Raw genomic sequence first — 24671 nt, forward strand, 5'->3', positions numbered from 1 at the left:
GATTCAAGAAATTTTTAAAAAGGATAAAAAGTTAGGATTCCAGGTGGAGAAATCGAAGTTGGAAACAGAATTGTTAGAACCTAAGACTAAAGTACTTTCAAGAATGTATAACTTGCTGTTGAAATGGAATACACAAGATGAAATGGTTAAGTCGGCCATGATAAAGTGGGCACAGGATATTGGGCATAATATTATGTTTGAGGATTGGGAAAGGTTGTGGACCACGGGGATGAACTTCACGGCATGTAATGCTCTGAAGGAAAATGTAATGAAAATGATATATAGGTGGTACATGACCCCAGTTAAACTAGCCAAAATATGCCATGTGCCAGACAACAAATGTTGGAAATGTAAGGAAAATGAAGGAACATTCTTTCACCTCTGGTGGACTTGTCCCAGGGTGAAGGTCTTCTGGGAAATGATATATAATGAGCTGAAAAAGGTATTTAAGTATACCTTCCTTAAGAAACCAGAGGCCTTCCTCCTGGGCATTGTCGGCCAGATGGTGCCAAAGAAGGACCGAACATTCTTTTTGTACGCAACAGCAGCAGCAAGGATACTTATCGCCAAGAAGTGGAAAACTCAAGATCTACCCACTCTGGAAGAATGGCAGATGCAGCTGATGGACTATATGCAACTGGCTGAGATGACTGGCAGAATTCGAGACCTGGGAGAAGAGAGGGTTGAAGAAGATTGGAGGAAATTTAAGATTTATTTACAAAAATATTGTGATTTGGTGGAAAGTTAAGTAGGATGTTTGATCATAAATAATTGGCCACCACAAAATCGGATCGAAATGGGATGTAAAGTGAGATTAAGAGAAATTAATTTACAGAGGATTATATTTAAATAAGTGGTTATAAAATTTGCAAATTAGATGATAAATTGCTGGGAAAAATTTATGATGATGAAAATGGCAGCGGGAGATGTGAGGAAGTCCAAAGAAGTCATGAAACTCTGTTGAGATAAAAGAAAGGTTGTTTATTTTTGTACTTTATTTTGTAAAAATCCCTAATAAAAATTTATTAAAAAAAAAAAAAAATGGCAGATCCCTGGCCCTGGCCAGTTTAGCACTCCAAGGACCTGGGCAAGTGTACCTGGCCGCCCTACTCTCTGCATGGGTTTGCTCTCCTTGTTTCATGACCTAGCCCTACTTCGGTGACTTGGTGGAAGAGTCTTTTACTCCCTGGTTTGGTCTTGAACCCTTTTTCTAAGGAGGACTGTGTGCTGACTGGGTGTTGTGGATGCTGTGTGTTGTGTAGGCTCTTTTCCTTTCCTCTGTGTTGTGCTCTAAAACTGCTTGTGAGCAGCATCAGGAGATGCAAACACCAGACCTGTATTCTAGCCTGGGTAGTGGCAATAGCAGGGTTGCTGCTGGCTAGGTCACTGCAGCTTACGGAATGGGGGCTTTGTGAAGTCGCTTTGTATGTTGGGTGTTGTGATGCAGGATTTGTGTGCTGGTGGCATGTCCTTATTGTTGTGTGGCTGTTGTCTTCATCTGGCTGTGGGCTGCTTTTGGCCATTGTTGCAGGCACTGATAAGTGAGCTTTATTGATGATGCTGTCTCCCCCTCCTCAATTAATATGCTGTTTGGGGGTCTGCTGTTTGGGGATCCCCCCCATATTCCCCCCTTTGGTTGTAGCTGTAGTTTGGAGTCAGGATTGCTAACTGTCTTATTTATTAATTAAATTTATATAGTGCCCTTTCTTCCAAAGGAGCCCAGGGCAGCTACCAGAGTATGGGGTTGCTCAGTGGTGGCTAGCAGGGAGGCACATCACTGCAGATCCTGACTTCCTTCTGGTGGCATTGCTGCTGTGTACCAAAATGGTCAGAGGGCAAGGCATAGTGGCTATTTTGAGGTCAGTGCAGTTCAAGCACATTGGTGGAACCAATTAGCTCTGACCTTGCTGTTGCTCTGCCCTGTCCCTCATTGCTCTAGCATATGTAATTCCCCCCCTTTTTTAACACAATGAAAGTACTTTAAATATTTTTAAATTAGTATTTTTTGTCTGCTTCCAGGTAGTTTCAGTCAATCCAGAGTGAATTTAGCAATTCCTGTTTAGGCAAGTGCTTTATTCTCTTTCACAATAATCTCCCAGCAAAACAAAAGCGGCGAGTTTCCCTCCTTTTGGCTCAGTTCCAGTTTTAACTTCAGTTAAATTACACCTGCGATGTCAAAAATGAAGTGTCCAAAACAATTATGTCTTGTATATTTTCTTTTGCACAAGTTATCCACGTGTTGAGGTTTTGCTTGTGCAGGGGCCGATAACTATCTTGCTTAAATCAACTTGGTGAGAGATTAATATTTAGCTATGTGTAGTGGGTTGAATGTTTGCTTGGGGTTTGAAGCGTTAAACTTGACACACTTACTCATTGACCTCCACTAAAGACTTTTTGGTAACTTGTAAAGAAAGCAATAAGGGACGCGGGTGGCGCTGTGGGTAAAGGCCTCAGCGCCTAGGGCTTGCCGATCGAAAGGTCGGCGGTTCGAATCCCCGCGGCGGGGTGCGCTCCCGTTGCTCGGTCCCAGCGCCTGCCAACCTAGCAGTTCAAAAGCACCCTCGGGTGCAAGTAGATAAATAGGGACCGCTTTCTAGCGGGAAGGTAAACGGCGTTTCCGTGTGCAGCTCTGGCTCGCCAGAGCAGCGATGTCACACTGGCCACGTGACCCGGAAGTGTCTTCGGACAGCGCTGGCCCCTGGCCTCTTGAGTGAGATGGGCGCACAACCCCAGAGTCTGGCAAGACTGGCCCGTACGGGCAGGGGTACCTTTACCTTTACCTTTACCTAAAGAAAGCAATGACCAGTGGTGGACAAGAAGGTGACAGATTAAATTTAATCTGAATCAAAGTGGTGCACTCCTTTCTAAGCGTACAGTTTAAACTGGGTATTTGGAACCCGTGGCCCTCCAAATATTGCCGGACTCCAGAAAATCAGTCCTAGCTAACTTGGCCACTAGCCAGGGTTGTAGTGCAACATCTGGAGGAAAACAGGTTCCCAGTCTCTGCCTTAAAAATAAAAAGCTTCGATGGTGTAGTTTAAGGTATGTCAACTATGTTTGCTTCCACAGGCATGATTGGCATGTTAAACTCTGCATGTTAATGTGGTGATAGAATCACCGCTCAGTAGTTTCCTGAGCTTGCAGCAATCCTTCTTCACCCTGCAAGGACTGGAGTTGCCTCTAAACAGATAATTAACATTGCTTCTTTCCATTGCCTGCTTTCTCCTCAGCACTCCCTTTCAGTCTCTCTAGCCTTTTCATGTGCTTCCCATACTTACTATTCTTGACAGTAAGCACTGTTACAAATCTTTTTCATGTATCTTTTAGGGAGCAATCCCAGGTTTCCTGGAGAGGGCAACTGTGGAGGCTGCTGAACTTTTCTGTTGTCATCAGACAGGGAGGCAGTCAGTCGGAGAAGGAGATTCACTGCTTCTTGATTGCTCGGGGTTGAATGGAGCCGGTGGCTTCTGGAAAAACTTGGTTTTCCCTGACAAACCAGCCAGAAAACTTTGCCAGCTCTGGAGTGGCATCATCCGTTTACCCTCACTGTGGTAAATAGAAGGGGAATTAAGAAAAAAACTAGAGGTGGAAAAGCAGTTCATCCATCATGAACTCTCCCTCCTCAGATCTCCGTGGTTTTCTCTGTTTATATTTCTGCAGTGTCCTAATTCTACTTAATAAGATTGTCAGCTCCATTTAAACAGCTAAAGTCTAGTGTTGGTAGTTTATCCAAGACTAGTGAATGTTACATGTGGTTGGTAAGCTAACCATGCTATTCTAGCTGACCATTCAGTCTCAGTGACAAGTTGCTGAACTATTTGCAAAATAATGAAAGAGTTATTAATTATTTAGATAATGACTGTGCACCTTTTGCACGGATGTTTTAGTTATATAATTATTTCACATTGTAAACACAAACGGGCACACACACCATGCCAAATGTGCCATGTGTTAAGAGGAGAAATAGTAAAAACAATTGTTTCAGTTGTTTACTAATGTTTCTGGCTTGTAATTTTGTGCTTCCTTTGAAAAGGTTTCAGAGCGTACAAAGGTGTACTGACAAAGGTTATTATGTTTTATCAAAGTGCTTTCAGTAAGGATTAGGATTGCAATACGATCATGTGTCGTAAAAGAAAAGCTTTTGTCACATGGTGAAAAAGGTTGTTATGGAAACCAGCTCCGTCTCCATTGCTCTGTTACTGGGAACAAAGTTCAGAAAAACCTCTTGCTTTTATCCCGTTTACTGTGTAATATGTACAGATGAGTCCTAGGAATTTGAATCCATGCTTTATCTAAGGCAGAGAATTTAGTAGCTGCTGTACCTAGTACCTTTTTATGGTTAGGTGTGTGTTTTTAAATAACACTTTTGTGGAGCCACTTTTAGTTTTCTAAACTGAGCATAACACCAGTCAGTTACAACTGAATTGTATAAGTGGTATGGCATGAAAGTAGATAAATATTCCATTCCTGTTAGGTTTCGATATGTATTGTGAAATATGTCATCAGCTGGTCACGTTAAATATATTTGAAAGAGTGCAGCCTTCGGTGTAACTTTGCCAGGTCTTCTTGCATTGATTATTTTTTGGTGCATAAGAAGAATCTCTTATCAGCTGGAACTGAATGGAATTTAGTGTTCATTAAAAAAAACAAAAACAACCTTGTACACTTTCGCTTTGACCCTGCAATAGAGTTTGTGTATACAGGCTGTATTAAATTTGGGTCTTTCAACTGAATTTGTAAAAAGGAAGCCATTTGTGGTCGTTTTGTAGAACTTAAGCGTTGTACATCGTTAGTGTATAATGAGAAGGCTGCTTTTTTCTGTGTGGACTGTATTGTAGAGTGTTGCAACATAAGAGGCCCACATGAAAGCAAGGAAAAAGAGAATTTATAAACAGAACGAAAGTTCACCAAAGGTCTTGGAAGAAAGGTTGAGTTTTAATCAGTTATAAAGTGTATGAAGTTACAACAAATGCCAACCTGTTTTCAATTTCTTTTGAACCAAAGTTTCCATTCTGAAGCCCATCACTTACCGTAGTTCACCATGTGCTTTGGACATGTCCGTAGCACATGACAGATGACTGGTGGCAGGCAACCAGAAATAGTAGACACCTGGTTCTTGCAGAGCATTATACTCATGAATGTACCCTTTTGAAAATACTTGTTTTTATTTTTGTTGGCCCTAAACTTCCTGTTAGGAACTGAACTCCCATAAGCAGCTTCTCTCAACAGTACCTTTTAAAGATGGAGCCACACAGTAACATGGGAGTGGGAAACCTATGGACCTACAGATGTATACTCTGCTACTGTAGCCCTTCAGATCTTTCTGGACACCAGTTCCCATCAGCCCCAGCTTGCATGGCCAATGGTCATCAATCATTTGACTGATATGATTGCTGGCTGGGGCTGATAGCAACTGGTGTCCAGAAAGATCTGGAAGGCTTCTAGTATCAGATGCCAAAAATGATAGCTCCCCCCCTCTCTGTAAAATTCAGATCAACTTTACCCGGGTGCTTATAAAGATGCACATTTTCTTCCTCCTTTTCTGCATCATTATTTGGAGGTTGACACTGGAGGACATGGGAACAATAGGCAACGAGAGTGCTGCAGGGGTTTCCCAGATGGGTTACACAAAATGGGATGCATTAGCACCAGCAAACTCCAGTGTTTCAGAGGGAGGGCTAGATACAAGACCCATAACAGTTTTGCTTGCTCACCCAGTGCATATGCTGTAGAATGACTATGACATTAGTTGTTAAAATCCATCTCTTGTTCAGAAACAGCATACCATGGTCCAGTGGCTGACACAGCCCTCTTTACTGCAGTGGGAGAAGTTGCTCCAAACCGTTTTTGATACTGTAGAGATAAGTTTGTGAATGTGGAGTTTTGTGCATGCATCCAAGATCTTATTTTATGCAAGGAAATGCTGGATCACAACCATGTGCTTCAGCGTTTTTGCTTTAAGTTGCATTGGACCCAATGAAACACTGAGGCCTCTGCATTGGTGTTAATTGAAAAGAACTTGCAGAGCAACATATTGACTCCATAGTAAAGCCCTTCAGCAAGAGCTGGCTAATTAAAGGAGAAAACATTTTCAGAGAGACCTCACTTTCTCATTGGGCAAGAAAGATTGATTAAAACTCAACTTTTCTTTGAGTAGTGAGAGCAAAAGAGCCGTGTATACATTTTAGATGGGTCAATGAAGCATCATGGGAATAAGCAGAATGAGTTAGATTAGATTATTACACAGCAGATATTTATTTTAATGAGGAGATAGATGGGGAAAGAATATGCTGTCATGAACTTGTTTAGTTTAAACTTAAATTAATCTCATAACCTTCTTAGTGATAAGAGGAAAGCACTTAAAGCAATCCCTTTGCATTGTTAAAAGGGCTTTAGACTCAATTTTAAATGGACCCATAACCGTTATTACGATATCTTATCCCCAACCAAATTGCTGATCTTTCCTGTGAGGAAATATATGAAGCTTTATTTTAGCTTTACAGATAAAAGGTTTATGTACATTGTTGAACGATTAACCAATATTTAGATGCACCAAATTACTTTAAGAGAAAAGATTATTTATCCTGTGCTTTCCTGACTTAATCTCAACTTCCTACAAACTGCTCCTCTCTGAAGACATTACATAAATTTTATAGCCAGGATAGTTGAGCTTTAAATTCACAATTGTTTGAATGTCAAACATGTCTTCAGATCATAAAATGTCAAATAATGAAACCAATTTCTTCTCCAGTGTAAGCAAATTTTTGCCAATAGAGCATATGCCAAAGTGATAGTTCAAAACTTTCGGTTGTTTGCTTAAGTCAGGCATGGTCAAATTTGGACCTCCACCTCTTTTGGGACTACAACTGCCATCATCCCTAGCTAACAGGAGCAGTGGTCAGGGATGATGGGAACTGTAGTCCCAAAACAGCTGGAGGGTCAAGTTTGGTCATGGTTGGCTTAGATCTACCAAATGCAATCTATACACAAACAGGTCTCCCACTCATAGATCTGTGGTACTGGAGTAGCCTGCTGTCTGGGGTGGCAAGTGGAGTCTGTGTGGTTAGGGTTCAGGTCTGTGGGCAAAAGCTGGGAAACGAAAAATTCTGCATAAACAACTGCTCTCATTCATATGGCAGCTTTGATCCTTTGCTACTGAAGCTGCTCTGTATGCTCTGGTAAGGCCATCCTACTACCATTGGGAAATTAGCAAGTCACTGTAGAACTGAAAACAGCAGTACTCTTCTGGAACCCATAACACCTGGGTTTCTTTTAAAGGTTCTCCTAAATATAGGAAGCTGCCTTATACCGAGTAACATGGGACTATCTAGTTCAGTGTTGTCTAAATTGATTGGCAGTGGCTCTCCAGGGTTTCAGATTGGAGTTTCTTCCAGCTCTACCAGAAAATGCTAGGGTTTGAACCTGGGACCTTCTGCATGTAAATCAGATGTTCTACCATTGAGCTGTGGCTCTTCCTTCCAAAAACAGCAGTAATTCACTAAACACAACTTGTGGATTTGGTGCTTGGCTATACATCATCATCATCATCATCATTGCAGTCATGGGCAGCAATAACAGGTCACTGTTCAGCTCCTTGTACTTAATATTTGGCTTGGCGCACCATAAGTTGTGGCTTGCTCTCCCACTATTTAAGTAACATATAAATTGTTATGTACTGAAGTTCTGACCCTGGGCCAGCAGGGGGATACAGTAGATAGTTATGCAAATGAAGGATTGAAAGTGACGTTCAGTGATTGGATAGTTTTAGAACGTTGTTACAGTAACGTGGTACTGGAGCTCTATATAAGCAGGCTGACTGAGCCCTTCAGTTCAGTTCTGTCCTGTCCTGTGAATAAACAAGAGCTGTTTGAAGAATCTCTGTGTCGTCTGATATGTTCACCCACAACTTAACACAAATAGTTGCCCAGGAGTTATATATTGATATAAATTCAATTACTTAAAAAACCTACAAATAGTAACATGGAATAAGTAATATAAGAAATAACACATAACCAGATATTTCAAAGATTAGAATCCAGTGAAGCCACAAACCAAACCTTGGCTTGCAGTAGCAGCAGTCTTCAATGAAATAATAGGAATAAAGGTATAAAAAGGCCACTTGGCTACAGAGAACAAATTTCATGGTTCTTTTTTACAGTAGCGGAAACATAGGAAGTAGACACATCATGTTCTCTAGATAAGTGCTGTGAAGTTACATTTGAGTGGAATACTTACATTCAAATTTCTGCATGGTGTTTATATTATTTGAGGACTTTATATTTTCACTGTGAATAAAATAGCATAGAAAGTATGCAACATTTTATAGAAAACATGATTTCATCTCCATTTGGATCTGTTTATCATAAAAATCTTGAATGCATTAGCAGTTCAATTTGTACGATTCATGAATACTTTACACCTTCTATATTTTCATTTTTACATAGAAGCAGTACAATGGGTATATTCCTTAAACCAGAGGTGTGCAAAAAATAAATTCAATCTGTTTCAGTATGCCATTCATATTCATTGCGACTTTGATATAAATTCATTACAGTTTCATTAGTTTCGTAATTCAAATTCAACTTTGCTACATTAGCTATCTTTGCTATACATTGTGTCATTTTTGTACATTTTGGGGGGGAATGGTGACTACCATTTTTTTCGGTGGGGGAGGACAGTGCACAGAAACAATACAGCGTCTGGAGCATGGGGAGGGGGTGGGTGGCAGCTGCCAGGAGTAGCTACTTGTTCCTGTTGCCACCCAAGGCAGCTAATTTCCCATGCCCATCCCAAATGGTACAAATAAACAAGGAATGGGCTCCATTCAGTTTAAGCTTTCCTTTATTCAAAATGAATTCATAGTCCTACATTCCTTTTGGTTCAGTTCCTTGTAATGTAGTCAGTGAAATATGTTGGTTTGTCATCTGTATTGTGGTAGCTTATTCATTTATCTTCCATTCTTTCTCTCACACACTCTCTTACACACACACACACACACACACACACAAACAAACACGAGCACCAATTTCTACTGGCAATAAAAGCATATGTATGATTTTCAGAGAAAGAGACAGGTCATGGCTCTGGCATGAGATTCTGTAGGCTGTTCTAGTTATCTCTGTACTGTAGCATATAATTATTTGGTTATGAAGTCACTTAAAGACCTCTTAGCCTTTCAGATAATATACTAATAAATTATGTTTTGTAAATTTGCTCTGTTCCATTTTAGGTTCTTTAGAGAGCTTGAAGCAAGGCATCAGAATAATATCTTCATAGATGATATCAGTGATATTGTAGAAAAGCATACTGCATCAACCTTTGACCCTTATGTGAAATATTGCACAAATGAAGTCTACCAGCAGCGAACACTCCAGAAACTACTGTAAGTAATTGAAGTTGCTATTTATATCATGGGTATGCAATCTTTTTTTATCCTGATGAGCCCATTTCCTTCTGTAAAATCTTCCGGTGGGGCCACACATGGGTGTGGTGAGTAGAGCCAAAGACAAAGCAACAAATGTAAATTTTACGTTTCTACTATTGGGTAATTCCAAGACAAGCAAGGAAGCATTATAAGAGTTCAGCAGCATATTCCAGACAGGCAAAAACACTCAAGGAGGCCAAAAGGTAGGGCAAGTAAAGAGCAGTGTTTCCCAACCTTGTGCCTCCAGATGTTTTTGGCCTACAACTCCCATCATCCCTAGCTAGCAAGACCAGTGGTCAGGGATGATGGGAGTTGTAGGCCAAAAACATCTGGAGGCACAAGGTTGGGAAACACTGGTAAAGAGTACAGCCTCAGGAGAGTCCCATATACAGTCAAACCTTGGTTCCCAGATGGCTTAGTTGCTGAACAAATCGGCTCCCAAATGCCACAAACCCAGAAGTAAGTGTTCTGGTTTGCGAATGTTTTTCAGAAGCTGAATGTCCGACGTGGCTTCCGCTTGAGTTCAGGAAGCTCCTTCAGCCAATCGGACGCCACTCCTTGGTTTTTGAATGGTTTTGGGAGTTGAACGGACTCCCAGAACGGATTAAGTTCGAGAACCAAGGTACCACTGTAGAGAATTCTGGAGGACCACATTTCCACCTGGGCCTGAAGTTCCCTTTTCCTGATAATTGAAATAGCCCTTTTAATTCAAATGTTTGCAACTTAAAAGGACAAGGTCTGAATTAGGCAATTAATTATTCATAATTCATAGTTCCTTAATATGTTCTGCTTCATTCAGCAGAACTCACGGCGGGAGGTGGGTTGCACTAGCTGCAGAGATCTTGATTTTGCTCAAATCCTGCATTTAATGTTATTACTGGAGATTTGAGAGATTGATAACACACACACACACACGCACACACACACACACACACACAGAGGAGAGTTCAGATGATAATATTTTGACTTAATATGCCAAAGCACAAACAAGCCCTTTGTCCAAAAATGGCAAGCAAACTCCAAAGTTCTTCAGTGAACTATATTTTACTAACCCGGAAGAAGTTTCTAGTTAATAGCTTCAGAACAAAAGTTGGGATATTTAGCGAGCTTTAAATCATGGTTGAATATCCTTGCCTTGTTCTAGAGCTGCTAACAACATTTTTCCAGTTTGGGTGGAATGGGACACCATAGCTAATGGAAGGAAGGAGTTCCTGGTTTGTTTACTGGTTTAGGCAAAGAGAAGAACGAAGGGTCTGTGCACGTAGGCTAAAAACTCATTCATGTGTCAGCTTATTGAGCAGAAATTCGAATGTGGCCATAGAGTTGCATGTTCCTTGCCTGTAAATGGTTTCTATAGATGCAAAATGGTACAAGGCATTGAAAGAGTTTCCAGCTGCTGATCCTCAAACCCCATTTCTTCACCAGTCCTTCCTCTTGCTCACCTTTCCCCACAGCCTCTTGTGAATTTGTCCTGTAACAAACAAGAGAGGAAAGTAATTGAGGAATTTGGTGGATGAAGGACCAGAGCTCATTGGCAGAGCAATGTGCTTTGCAGGCAGGAGGTCCCAGGTACCGTTTCCAACGTCTAAAGATCGGGCTGGGAAGAGACCTCTGTCTGAAATCCCGAAGAGCATCTGCCAGTCATAGTAGACAGTACAGAGCTTGATGGACTCAGTGTAAGGGATCTTTCTGTGTTCCTTAGTTCCTATCAGTGACACAGGAGAAGCAGTGCCTACTGTTTCATGATGCATTTCCATGTGTAGAAACAGGAAGCTTCCTTATACTAAGTCAGGCCATTGGTCTACCTAGCTCAGCATTGTCCATACGAGGTTGGGGAATCTTAGGCACAGAAAAGCATTAGCACAGTTTCTGGGAAAGTACCTGACAAATCACCGAACAAAAAATTCATAGGATTCATAAGTAACTTCTAAATTAATTCTCTCTTTAAAATTATTGTTGTTTTTGGTTAGGGCTACAAATCCAGCATTCAAGGAAGTATTGTCGCGGATTGAGTCCCAAGAAGAATGCAGAAACTTACCTATGATTTCTTTCCTCATTCTCCCAATGCAGAGGGTCACGCGACTTCCGCTGCTGATGGATGTAAGAGCGGCATATTTCAAACTGTATATCTGTATTTAAAGTTGATTTTAGAAACCATGTTTGGCTGCTGCCACCACCATTTTAGCTCAGCTTTTTTTTTTTACTGTTGATTGCCTTGTTGTTAAGAAAAAGTCTAGGTTTTCCTATTCATTTTTGGCATGAGTGTCCATTGCACCGGGTGCCCTGATTTGGACATTGTTAACACCTGATGTCTGCACTCTTGCCAGTAATGGGCCTTACTTCTGTCCCTGAATTTGATGTTTCTTTGATGAAGCATGACTATCAATAGTTACTTGTCATGATGGTCATAACTCCATGCTCAGATGCACCATGCTTCTCAATATCAGTTAGGAACAACTGTGGGACAGGATTATTGCCTGCTTGAGGGCTTCCTATAGGCATCTGGTTGTCCACTGTGGGAAACAAGATGGCGGCCTAGATAGGCCTTTGGCCTCATCCAGCAAAATTCTTTTTATGCTGGGACTGTTTTATTATTAATATTATGGGAATGTCATTACAGTGGTACCTCGGGTTACAAACACCTCGGGTTACAGACTCCACTAACCTGAAAGTAGTACCTCGGGTTAAGAACTTTACCTCAAGATGAGAACAGAAATCATGTGGCGGCAGCAGCAGCAGCAGGAGGCCCCATTAGCTAAAGTGGTACCTCAGGTTAATAACAGTTTCAGGTTAAGAACAGACCTCCAGAACGAATTAAGTTCGTAACCAGAGGTACCACTGTATTTACTTGTAAAATACTGAAGCAATGGCTTTTATAGCTGAACGTCGCAAAACAATTCTCAGTTTAAGAGGGGAAATTATATGAAAGAAGTTTTCATAGCAGTTTCAAGTAAAAAATAGTCAATTTTAAACCAGTTGTCATATGTCTAAAGTAATGCTCCATCAACTAGGATGTAATTAGGAGAAAGCACTAATTTACTTCTGTGAAAGCACTCTGTTGAGAACTTATGTAAAAGGCAGTCAAATTTAAGAAATGTAAAATATAATTCTTAGTCATCTTAATTGCTAACATTCCCTTTTTTAAATAAATTGCTGCGCATCAGGGTTTCAGCCTTAACACTTGATGTGAAAAAATTGTTTCGTTGAGAGGTGTTTCCCAAAATAAATCCTCATCCAGACACTTCAGAGTATTTAAATTTCATTGCATATAGCATACAGAAAGAGCTGAAATTTGTATTTGTTTAGAAAAAGAGGAACATCTCCAACAGGTACCAGCATAAGACACTTGTCTGCTATAGTAGGAGGGAGTTCAGGTAGGTGCTGCTATAATGAAGGCCTGATTCTGACATCAGAGCTGTATATGGATTTGCACATGTGTACCAGCTCCTTGAACTTAGCTCAGAAGCTATTTAGCAGCCTATGTGATAATTTCAGCTTTGGCATAATTGTGATGGCAATACATTAAATTTTTTAAAGGATCAAGTGTTTCACAAAGTTGATACCGTCTTTACTTCAGAAACTTTACTACTGTTCCTGCTTAACGATAGAGGCAAAATCTAAACTGCAAAGGTCTGAATGGCTCAGCAGGAGGTGGACCTCCTGCCTCCATAACTCTCTATACCAATCAGCACTAGGTCTGTTCTTCATGAAGACCTTTACGTTGTAATTAATTTTGCTCAGGTCTGTGTGCCAGAAATTCAGGAACTGCATTCCGCCTGTAAAAGCAACATACTGCAAGGGAACTGTTTAATATAGCGTTTTGGCTTCTCTCACACAAAAACATACTACGTCCCCCTCGTCATTAGAAACATATCAATGCAGGATGTTTGCTTTGGTTCTGCTTTGTTTTCATAGCTTGCTAATGAAAGCAAGTCTACAAAATGTTGATGGAACGATCAGACTCCTTTTACTTTTATGGTGTTCCTCAGAAAGAGAAATTTTTCTGCTATCTCAGAAGTTCTGAATTGCAAATATATTGGTGCTTCGCTAATGAAATACTTGGAATCAGTTTCTTGTTAGAGTTGGCATGGGATGGGAAGGAGGCATTTCCATCTTGGAAGTAGAAAGGAAGGGAGGGAAGTGTGTTAAGTATAACTGAAAATGGGGTTTGGGGGACTTCTTCCTGGTTAGAGGTAAGAACATAAGAGTTTGCTGGATCAGGCCAATGGCACATCTAGTTAAGCATCCTGTTCTCACAGTGGCCAACCATATACTTGTGAGAAGTCTGAAAGCAGGATATGAGCACAAGAGCACTCTGCCCCACCTGCAATTCCCAACAGGTAGTATTCAGAGGCATTGGAAGTATTTGAGGATTTCTAGATAGGTACCATCTGGACGCAGGTGGCGCTGTGGGTTAAAGCCTCAGCGCCTAGGACTTGCCGATCGAAAGGTCGGCGGTTCGAATCCCTGCGGCGGGGTGCACTCCCGCTGCTCGGTCCCAGCGCCTGCCAACCTAGCAGTTCGAAAGCACCTCCGGGTGCAAGTAGATAAATAGGGACCGCTTACCAGCGGGAAGGTAAACGGCGTTTCCGTGTGCGGCTCTGGCTCGCCAGAGCAGCGATGTCACGCTGGCCACGTGACCCGGAAGTGTCTCCGGACAGCGCTGGCCCCTGGCCTCTTAAGTGAGATGGGCGCACAACCCCAGAGTCTGTCAAGACTGGCCCGTACGGGCAGGGGTACCTTTACCTTTACCTTACCATCTGGACCCAGTGATTTGCCAGCTTTTCTTTTCTCCGTTAGGCCTAGAGCTTAATCTGTTGTCACCACTGGGTGCCTCAGACTCCCTTCCTGCAGAAGTTAGTTCAGGCACTGGGATATGCACTGTATATTTCATTGTGAAGACAGATGTGAACAGTTCATTCAGCTTTTCTGCAATTCTCCTTTAGTACCACCTTTGACTCCCTTGTCACCCAGGGGTCCAACCACTTCCCTTAGTCAATCGGAAGTTAATCCTTCCCTCTTATCAAGTATTGAGACTGAGTTTCAAATGAATGGTAACTCCTGGAAAGAAATAACAACATACCTCACCTTGTTCCCATTGGTTCTCTGGGTGGTGGTGCATTTTGATTCTTGATAACAGGTCTTGGGTGATCTTTGGCCCTCATTGTGTTGCTGCACTTCAACTCCCATCAGCAATGGCCAATGGCTAGGAGTGATGGGAGTTGCACTTCAGCATCACCTGGAGGGTGAGAAATTCCCCACACATGCCCTGCAATATTGAACTTTTCAGCTTTGTGCAAATGCAGTGTGAAATGCCATATCATTGTGAACCTTAATATACACCCCTCTAAATAGGCTTACTCCTTGTTTCAGACTATTTGCCAGAAAACGCCCAAAGAGTCACCAAAATACGAAGCTTGCAAACGAGCTTTAAAAGAAGTAAGCAAGGTAGGTTTAGATCCTCTGTTCTGTATCCATTGTCCAAACTTTCTGTATAACTTTTTGATGTTTTGGCTGAAGCCCAATCATGCACACTTACTTGAAGTAAGACTTGCTGAGCTCTGTGGACCACAACACCTACGTACATTCCATGCAGCTACATTTCCATCAGAATTACATGAGACAATTCTATTAATGGGTTGTTGTTTTTAAAGTCCATTACAAAGCTGGAAATGGGGAACAACATGGCTCTTGGTGTAAATAATTTTTAACATAGGTTTGTTTATGGCTGAAATGCTTAACTAAATCAGTATGCCATTGTTGTAATGTCAGTGGCCTGAATCTTTGATGTTCTGAACTGTGCTTAACCGGGGATAATTGAGACTCTTGTCTGTCCCAGTTGTTCTGGGGAAAGAACAGTGCTCAAGACTCGTATCTAAAACTCATTCAGCTAAAGCCACCATTTCACATATTTTGGTACCTGGCTAATTTCCACCATTGGTGGATCTTGAGCCACTTTCATGCAGACCTCAGTGCCACTGCATGCCGTGTGTCTTGTCATTTGCCTTTACTAGTCTCCTGGCTGTGTCACAGCCTTTCGATTGGACCAGTGCCAGCACCAGAAACTCATTGCATGCTGAATAAATGTAGCAGAGAGAAAAATTCAGCCGGGAGGAGGCAGGAAGGAAATTCTCCTTCCTCTGAATGAAAAGAGCCAGAAGAGGTGTTGAAGTAAAATTAGAAACTGATATTAAAGGCTAATATTACTAATTGTAATTAGTATGATTTAAAATAAACTCAGAAAGAAAAGGAAGAGGGAAAGGGCGAGAGACTTTTTTAGTGGGTAGGAAATGTAAAGAATGAGGGGGAGAGAAATGTGCCCTGCTTTGAGGGAGGGAATAGGGCACAAGTTGAGTATGAAAGAATAGGAGAAGGAGTTACAGAAGAAGGGTAGAAATTTTTAGAGGCCTGTGACAGTGGTAAGGGATAAAGGAAAATTGCTTCCCATTGTTAGAGCCCCTGGATCAGCAAGTTTTGCCTACACTGGGGAGGCTGAGTCACAGTACCTCCAGAGCAAATGTCTGTACTTAGTGGGATGAAAGCTTGCCACAAGGAGCAGGCTGGCGAAGAATTTAGCAATTTCCAATGATGGATTTAATATCAACAGAATATGATATCAGATTGCCAGCTGGTTTTTGCCAAACTGCCTTGATCTGCCACCATTTTGTGACTGTTTTAAGCTCAACAACTTGGATCTACCCCAGGTGATGGTGTGGGTTGCTACGCCGCTGAAAGGAGGTGTGGTTTCTCTCCTGCAAGCTGTGTTTTGCTGAACATACCAGGGTACTCACTACTAGGAAGTATATGAGTGAATTTATAGAGCCTTAGCTATATTACCTTCTTATGGGCACCCAAAATATGGTGGATTCCAACAGCTGCATTAGTAAAGAATAGCTTCCTTCCCATGCAACCTGACTTTTACATATCTCACTATTGCCTTGCAATTATCTCCAGTGTTGTCATGCATTCCCCAGTCCAGTTCTTCGCCTTTCATCCCCTTATTTCCTCTACTTTATTTTTCCTCATTCATATATAGCCTGAGCAAATGCCCCATAGCTTCCCCCACCCTGCCCTGTTTTCTCCCTTCCCATTTTGCTTGTGGATCAAGAAGTAAGAACAATAGGTGAAGAGTTTGGGATAGTTAATTGTTTATTACAACAACAAAATCAGTAAAACATTAAGAAAGAAAAGAAGAAAATAGGTACATCAGAATATAGACACATCAGAAGGGCTGGGTTTTTATGTTTTGGATACAATGGTGCCCCGCAAGACGAACGCCTCGCAAGATGGAAAACCCGCTAGACGAAAGGGTTTTCCGTTTTGGAGGCGCTTCGCAAAACAAATTTCCCTATGGGCTTGCTTCGCAAGACGAAAATGTCTTGCGAGTTCCTGCGGGTTTTTTTCCCCTCCCCCCCCTTTTCTTAAGCTGCTAAGCCGCTTATCAGCTGATCCGCTGATAAGCCGCTTAACAGCTGATCGCTAAAAGCCGCTAAACCGCTAATAGCACTAATCCGCTAAGCTGTCAATGGGCTTGCTTCGCAAGACGAAAAAACCGCTATACGAACAGCCTCACGGAACGGATTAATCTCGTCTTGCGAGGCACCACTGTATATGCATTCCAACTTTTTAAAGTTGGACTTTGCCTAAGGCTATGTGCATTCTGGACTACACTTAAGTTGTTAATATGCAGGCAAATTTCCACTTTTTAAAATAGTGGGATTTAGAAACCAAAAAGCAAAAAGTAATGTTATGGGGGTGGGGGGAGAAATATGGAAATTGGTTAAATCAGATACGGTTATTGAGGGACAAGTTTGCATGCTGATGTTGCAAGGTAATATTATTCAGGCAATATTGTGAGAGTTAACTGTGAGGACAGCAGAGTGATGTGCATAAAATTCAGACCAGGAAAGAGGAAAAGAAATTCCATTTTCCTTGCCTAGTACTGCTTCACCCTGTGAGGTTGTCACTAAATTATCACTGATAAGCCTGACTTTTATCTTTGGCTCATAAAAAATGCTTCTGATGGCTTGCTAACAGTTTGCCAAATAGTTCTCAGGCAGAATATACCCTTAGGGCCTTTTTAAAAAGTCTTTATCTTCATCTTCTCCAAATTACTCATTACTTGCACTGAATTCATTGGCTACTAGGGAGAAAATAGCTTAATATGCCTCCTACACACAAAATCGCTAGAAATAGAAATTGCTAACGTAACTGCTTTCTATCGCAGAAGCTCCAGGTGGATTCCTTCTCCCCTGAAAATGGGGTAGGGTAGGTCTGTAAAGCCATAATAGGGACGTATATAGAAATCACTTGCTTTATTGCTGTTGTAGCGAGTATTGGCAAAGGCAATAGTGCTCACCATCAATATCTTTCTTAATGATGCTTTTTGTGGAATGATATCTGGGAAACGTTGTGAGTCTATGGCCTACAGTATTGTGGTTCAGGAGTTTTGATCATTGCTTTAGGGGGGGAAAGAACGAGAGATAAAATCTTACAAACTACCCATTCCCCCCCCCCCAAAAAAAACTTTTCTGTTCATCACCATGATTTATAAAAGTATTTGCATACTGCCAACTTGTGTAAAATATCAAGTAAAGGTAAAGGGACCCCTGACCATTAGGTCCAGTCATGGCCGACTCTGGGGTTGCGGCGCTCATCTCGCTTTATTGGCCGAGGGAGCCAGCGTACAGCTTCCGGGTCACGTGGCCAGCATGACAAAGCTGCTTCTGACGAACCAGAGCAGCACACAGAAACACCATTTACCTTCCCGCCAGAGCGGTACCTATTTATCTACTTGCACTTTGAGGTGCTTTCGAACTGCTAGGTTGGCAGGAGCAGGGACTGAGCAACGGGAGCTCACCCTGTCGCGGGGATTTGAACCGCCGACCTTCTGATCGGCAAGCCCTAGGCTCTGTGGTTTAACCCACAGTGCCACCAGTGTCCCTAGAATATCAAAGAGGTGTGCAAATACACACAATAAAGCACCACAAAAACAATATAAATTAATCATTAAAATGTCACTCTAATCAAGAAATTTAAACAACAGCATAGGCCTGTTGGCATAAAAAGGTCTTCAGGAGACACCAGTGGTATTGCAAGTGTTAGTTAAATGTCCAATATTAATTACAAAACTTGATTAGGCACCTTTATTTTTAAAAGGTATCACTGGCTTGGTTCATATGTAATTCTAAACCAGGCATCCCCAAAACTTGGCTCTCCAGATGTTTTGGGACTACAACTCCCATCATCCCTAGCTAACAGGACCAGTGATCAGGGGTGATGGGAATTGTAGTCCCAAAAAACTCTGGAGGGCCGAGTTTGGGGATGCCTGTTCTAAACAATAATGATATGAAGACAATCATGGGCAAGCCTTTGGTTCATGTGCTTCCAGTCGCTTCATGGCTGCACTGGAATAGGAGAGCAGAGGGGAAAGTATCCACTTCCATTTTTAAATTAATGGCTGGCTGTTGCTTCATCTGACAAGGACAGACCGGTTAGTTTAAATCAGGAGTAGCCTGTGGGCCAAACCAGTGGGCCAGTGTGGTGTAGTGGTTAAGAGCGGTAGTCTCATAATCTGGGGAACTGGGTCCGCGTCTCCGCTCCTCCACATGCAGCTGCTGGGTGACCTTGGGCCAGTCACACTTCTTTGAAGTCTCTCAGCCCCACTCACCTCACAGAGTGTTTGTTGTGGGGGAGGAAGGGAAAGGAGAATGTTAGCCGCTTTGAGACTCCTGAAGGGGAGTGAAAGGCGGGATATCAAATCCAAACTCTTCTTCTTCTTCTTCTTCTTCTTCTTCCCATTTGGCTCACGAGGCCATTTTGGTGCACCCAACCACCCTATTGCAGATGCAGTGTGGGTAAGTGGGTGGGGGCTTCAAAGGAACAAGCAAGAGCCTAAAGTGGGGTCCTGATTTTTTTCCTTAGCTAGTTTTTTTTTTAAAAAAAAAACCACAATGATTCCTCTTCAGATGCAATGAAAAAATTTGGTTGGTTAAACAAGTGTTTCCCAAATTGGGTCTCTAGCTGTTTTTTGGGGGTACTACAAATCCCATCATCCTGCTAGCTAGGTGTAGTTCACAAACAGCTGGAAACACTGATTTGAACCAAGGATCAATGCTTCCAGTCTCCTTTTCATGCTTTCAGATGAGGCTCATTCTCATAGTTTAGCATATTCAAATTTAGCATTACTTGGCTTTGTTACCTTTTTTAAAACCTTACTGACTTCTGAAAAACACACAAAAGTGGCTGTGAGTTGCTAATGTGGCTTATATGTAATGCAACAGCACAAGTGCTTTAACCCACAATGTTTCCTTACTTGAGGTCTTATCCTGCCAAAGTTAAGTCAGCAGGGCTTCAAGGTGCTTAAAATTGACTAGAATGTACCTTTTGTTATCCACATATATTAAAGGAACAGTGGCATTTCACTGTGGCTTGGTCCATGTTTCCCATTGCAAGTGTGTCTGAGCAGTAGATAAAAGAATAAATTAACGTCACGGAACAAAGAATGAGATGATGAATACTTGAGTCAAGCTCAGGGTGTATGGAGCACATTGATGCCAACTCTGGTTTCTGTCTTGAAATGCCCCACATTTTGTGTCCAAATGTTTACCTGCTATTCTTTATACTAGGACTGAGGATAGAATTTCATGTTATGAGACAAATAGTCTGTCTTGTAATGCTAATGTTGTGGCTTGCTGGGGGGTGGGGGTGCATGGTGCTTGTAGGGGAAAATCAGAGAGTGGGAGAAGTTAAAACTGTCCATAATTTCTTCTTGGCAAATGTCCCTAGACTGTCTTTTTGTAGCTGTGCTTTGAGACTGGAAGCAAACCTGTTTGAAGGCTGAAAACAGCCCAAAAAGCATATTTCTAGAGAAGAACCACCCAGTCCTGGTCAAAGATTGTTCCCTACAAAATTACTACCCCATATTCATGTTTCGAAAACATGTTTACCAAGGTAATCAGGGTTCTAAGTTTTGCATAGGAAACATAAAGGAGTTGTGGTTTGTGACTGAAGAGGCAAAGGGAATTGTGCAATGGTAGGGGTGGCTATAGCCCGGTGTTTTCAAAATTGATGTGAACAGCAGTTCTTTTTAATAAAATATAAATTGTTTGCAGGAAAGGCTAATTTGTGATAAGTTATCTGTAAAGTAAGTGCTTTTCAAATCTCTTTGACCGCCCTTTCGCTTTCCGCTGTTCTGAATCTCTGAAAAATAGTGCACTGTAAGGAGAAGCAAGAAAGCTTAATAGATATAAATAACATCAGCTGAATAAAATGTCTTCTTTCCCAGTTGGTTCGCCTCTGCAATGAAGGTGCTCGAACAATGGAAAGGACAGAAATGATGTACACTATCAACTCCCAGCTGGAATTCAGAATCAAGGTGTGATATTTGCCTTCATACTTCTGTTGTGCAAACTTTAACCTTTGCTTAGTTTTAATGATGGGCTGTCACAGCTAAAGTAAACTCAGTTTATTATCTGGGGAATTAGAGGTTGTTTATATGATGTTCTAGGAGGTGGCAAATAAGTTGATATCCTGAAATCGGCAGTGGTGCTTGAAGCATGCAGAACAAGGGACTTCTCTCCTGATGGAAGCCTAGTTACTCAAACCGAGCAGGAAAATGATTGGTTGCTTTTTTTTAACACATACATTCCCTTACCTGAACATTTGCCTCAGATAATCATAGACAGTCATACCTTGGATCCCAAACACTGCAAACCCGGAAGTGACTGTTGTGGTTTGCAAACATTCTTTGGAGCCCAGATGTCTGATGCTACTTCTGTGGCTTCCTATTGGCTGCAGGAGCTTCCTGCAGCCAATCAGAAGCTGTACTTCGGCTTCCAAACATTTTGGAAGTCAAACCGACTTCCGGAACAGATTCTGTTCAACTTCCAAGGTACGACTGTACTATAATTCCTATTCAGTGTAATATAAAGAGTCCTGGAAATAATTGTTTGCTCTTTCTGCATGTTTGTTTTTGCTAGTTGAAGAACTTTAATGTTGTGTGTTTAAGACAACACACACACAAACACACACACACAAAATGCTAAACGCTTGTACAGTGATACAATGACAAAATCTGTTTAATTGTAATTAGCTTGAATTTTGGACTTAATATCGTTCATATTCAGATAATTCAAAAATAATTGGACTTATGTCTACTGAAAGTAGACCATCTGAAATTGACTCAGTTGGATATCACTCGTAACCCATTTCAGTGGGTAGTGCCAGCCAGACCGTTTCCTAACCTTGGTTAAAATTCTAAATATACAGAGAAAACAGGATGTAGCTTAGTGAGCTAACATTGGTAAGACCTGATTGTCAACTTTCAAGCAGAGAGGCTAAAGAGAAAGGGAACCTATTTGAACCATGTTTGCTCCATGCAGCTCCAATACTTAAATGATGGTTAATGCAAACCTGTTTTGCACAGCTAAAAGATGCTGCAATAGCATAACTGTTTAGTTGGGTTACTGCCCACACTCTTTGGAATTTTTTTAAAGATATATACATTTTCTGTTCAAAATCAGAAACATACTTTGCTCATATAGAAGAAAACTTTGAGTCATTTGCTAATCATGGACAAATGAAAACTCTCACTTAGGAGTGGTGGTGGTTGTTTTTAAAATGTTATTAGATATTTATTTCTTTTTGCAATTTTCAACCTGCCACAAAGCGCTCCAAAGCCCTCAGGGCTGGTTTGCATTATGATGGTGCCTTTTGTTCTTAATGTAAACCAGATTGCATGATTTGTAAATAGTTTGATCTAATTGTGGTATTTGAAAAGCTGAAGTGACTACTTATTTCAGGAATTATTTTAGAGCATTCTTTCTTTCCTTTTGTATTCAGAACTCTAGGTTTGGAAGGAGCTCAGAGATTATTATAAATGTGCACACATCTCTCTGGGGGAAAGGGAAAAACATACCACAAAATCTTACTATGGGCTTAATTGCAATTTCCTTACTTTGTAGCCATTTCCATTGGTTTCTTCTTCCCGGTGGCTAGTGAAAAGAGGTGAATTGATAGCGTATGTGGAAGACACTGGGCTTTTCTCTAAAAGGACTTCTAAGCAACAAGTGTACTTCTTCCTCTTCAATGATGTCCTCATTATCACAAAAAAGAAAAGGTAAGAGCTGCACTGGATACGTGAGTCAGTTACACTGGACAAATAGATAACAATAGCTGCCTGCTCTCCCTCTTTTAGATGTGGATTTAGGGCACATTGTATGGGACATTCAGGGGAGTAAAGAGAAGAGTACATGTGTAATGCTTGAAAGACACGTGGCAACTCATGCACGTTCCTTTGTACATCTTTTTCAGCTTCCTGCTCTCCTTTAAAATATTTTATCTACTTAATTGGTCTGTGCATTCACCTGGACTTACAGGTGTAAGCTTCAGCCAGTGACGGTGATTGGATGTAAAATTAATCCAGCCATAGATTGCTAGTACATGCCAGAATTGTCTTGTCGATGGGACCACTTTTAGCACTGGGATAATACTGTGTGTACATTTTAAAGAAGAAGATTGCAAATTCTTTGCATACCAAATAACATCATTAAAAGAATTAGATGTAACTCTTAACATCGAGCAAGCAAGCTGAAAGGCATTTGAGCAATGAGATTTACTCAGGTTTAGTACTAAGCATCTATAAGAAGATAAAATGCAGCATTAGACATACTCTGATGGTTCTTTACGCTTGTGCTTCTTGAACTGTGGGTCATGATTTGTTCCTGGGTGGGTTGTGAAATGAAGAATTCCTTCCTTCCTTCCTTCCTTCCTTCCTTCCTTCCTTCCTTCTTTCTTTCTTTCTTTCTTTCTTTCTTTCTTTCTTTCTTCAGATCAGCAGCACCACCCTATTGCTGTAGGACCCCTTTAAGGAAGAGGCGTCATCAAGAATGAAAAAAATACAACATAAACTTTCTCAGTGTCATCTACTAATGCGATAGGGGCTCTAAAGGTGTAGTTAGTTTGTAAATGGGGTCTTGAAAGGCTGAGTCGTTTTACAGGCAGGTTCCATTTCAAAATGTTTGAGAAGTACCGCTTCAATTGTTGTTAGCGTTGGTGGCTGGTGCATTGTTGTTTTTGTGCCTTACTTCAATGGGGTATTTTATTTGTATTAGTTATATAACCTGAGTCTTTGGAATGGGGTAAAATGCACATTCATGCTGCAGACCTTTATAAGTAAGGCCACAGAGGAAAGACGGTGGGTTTTCTTTTAAAGTCATTAATTTAACACACATTTTTTATAGTTATGTAAATTCGGGATGGCTCTGAGACTTACTGTGATTTCATATTTTTAGGCTCCACTACTAAAGTGGGGAAAGCAGAGGGAGCTGGAAGCTATTTTGATGCCACATCCTTTGAGAACATTGGGAGGGAACTTCACCATGCCAGCTCCAAGGCTGACATAATTATCTCCCTTCTTGGTTCTACTGACATTGGTGCCACAATGCCAATAGGTCAATGGAGGTTTTCACAGCAGCTGGAAGAAAGCATCTTTGAGGCTGGGCCTCTCTCTGTGCCTTGAGAGACACAGAGAGCAATCTGATGCTTCCGTTTGCCCCTGGGATGTCCTCTCAGGGACCTTAGGGCTTCAGGGTTAGAGACCTGTAGCAATTTGATGCAGTTAGCTGCTTACCTGGAGTGAATAGCAATTGATTCATGTCAGGAAAGTGAGTGGCATTATCTCTCACTTGCCACACTAAACTTTCTTTGGTCCTGAAAGTACAAAGCTTGGAGATGGTATCCAGCCGCTCACACAATGGGACTTTCCTTTCCTCTTCTCTCCCTGCAAACCCCCTAAATCTGCTCCAGAGGGTCGCCCAACTGGAAACGGAAGTCTGCTGCGTGAGCAGAGGGTTGCTGGACGCAGCCTTCACTTGGTTTTAATGAACAGGAGAAAACAGCTGCAGTAGTGATATCTGCTCTTCCTGACCCAGAGATTGGACACTGAACAGCTGTCACAGCTGCCTTTCTCTCCCTTGAGGGACCTGGAGAGGCAGCTACAGTAGCTCTGGACATGAATGCTGAGATGAATATATAAGTAAGGATAGTGCAAACAAGATATGTGGGGTGGGGCTGTGCAAAGGGTTTGGCTAGAAATAATATAGCATTCATTCATTCATTCATTCATTCATTTCTCTCTCTCACACACATTCACTCACTCACTCACATATATATGCACAAAGAGAGAACTCCAATACATTAGCAAAATGGTTCTATATTTTTCTTGCATATTGAATTTTGTACACCA

The 24671-nt window shown here is 41.5% G+C and overlaps 1 protein-coding gene across 4 annotated transcripts in view; it reads left to right on the top strand.

The window, feature by feature from the left end:
* ARHGEF26 (Rho guanine nucleotide exchange factor 26) overlaps positions 1-24671 on the top strand; it is a 71915-nt gene that overhangs the window by 35580 nt on the left and 11664 nt on the right. For all 4 annotated transcript variants that reach the window (XM_083739355.1, XM_083739358.1, XM_083739356.1 and 1 more), the window contains 5 exons: positions 9230-9382; positions 11395-11524; positions 14798-14872; positions 20712-20801; positions 22390-22544. In XM_083739355.1, coding sequence (XP_083595481.1) covers positions 9230-9382; positions 11395-11524; positions 14798-14872; positions 20712-20801; positions 22390-22544 — 603 coding nt within the window. The remainder of the gene's footprint in view (positions 1-9229; positions 9383-11394; positions 11525-14797; positions 14873-20711; positions 20802-22389; positions 22545-24671) is intronic.

This window comes from Podarcis gaigeae, assembly GCF_964106915.1.
Source record: "Podarcis gaigeae genome assembly, chromosome: 5".
Classification (NCBI taxonomy): Eukaryota; Metazoa; Chordata; class Lepidosauria; order Squamata; family Lacertidae; genus Podarcis; species Podarcis gaigeae.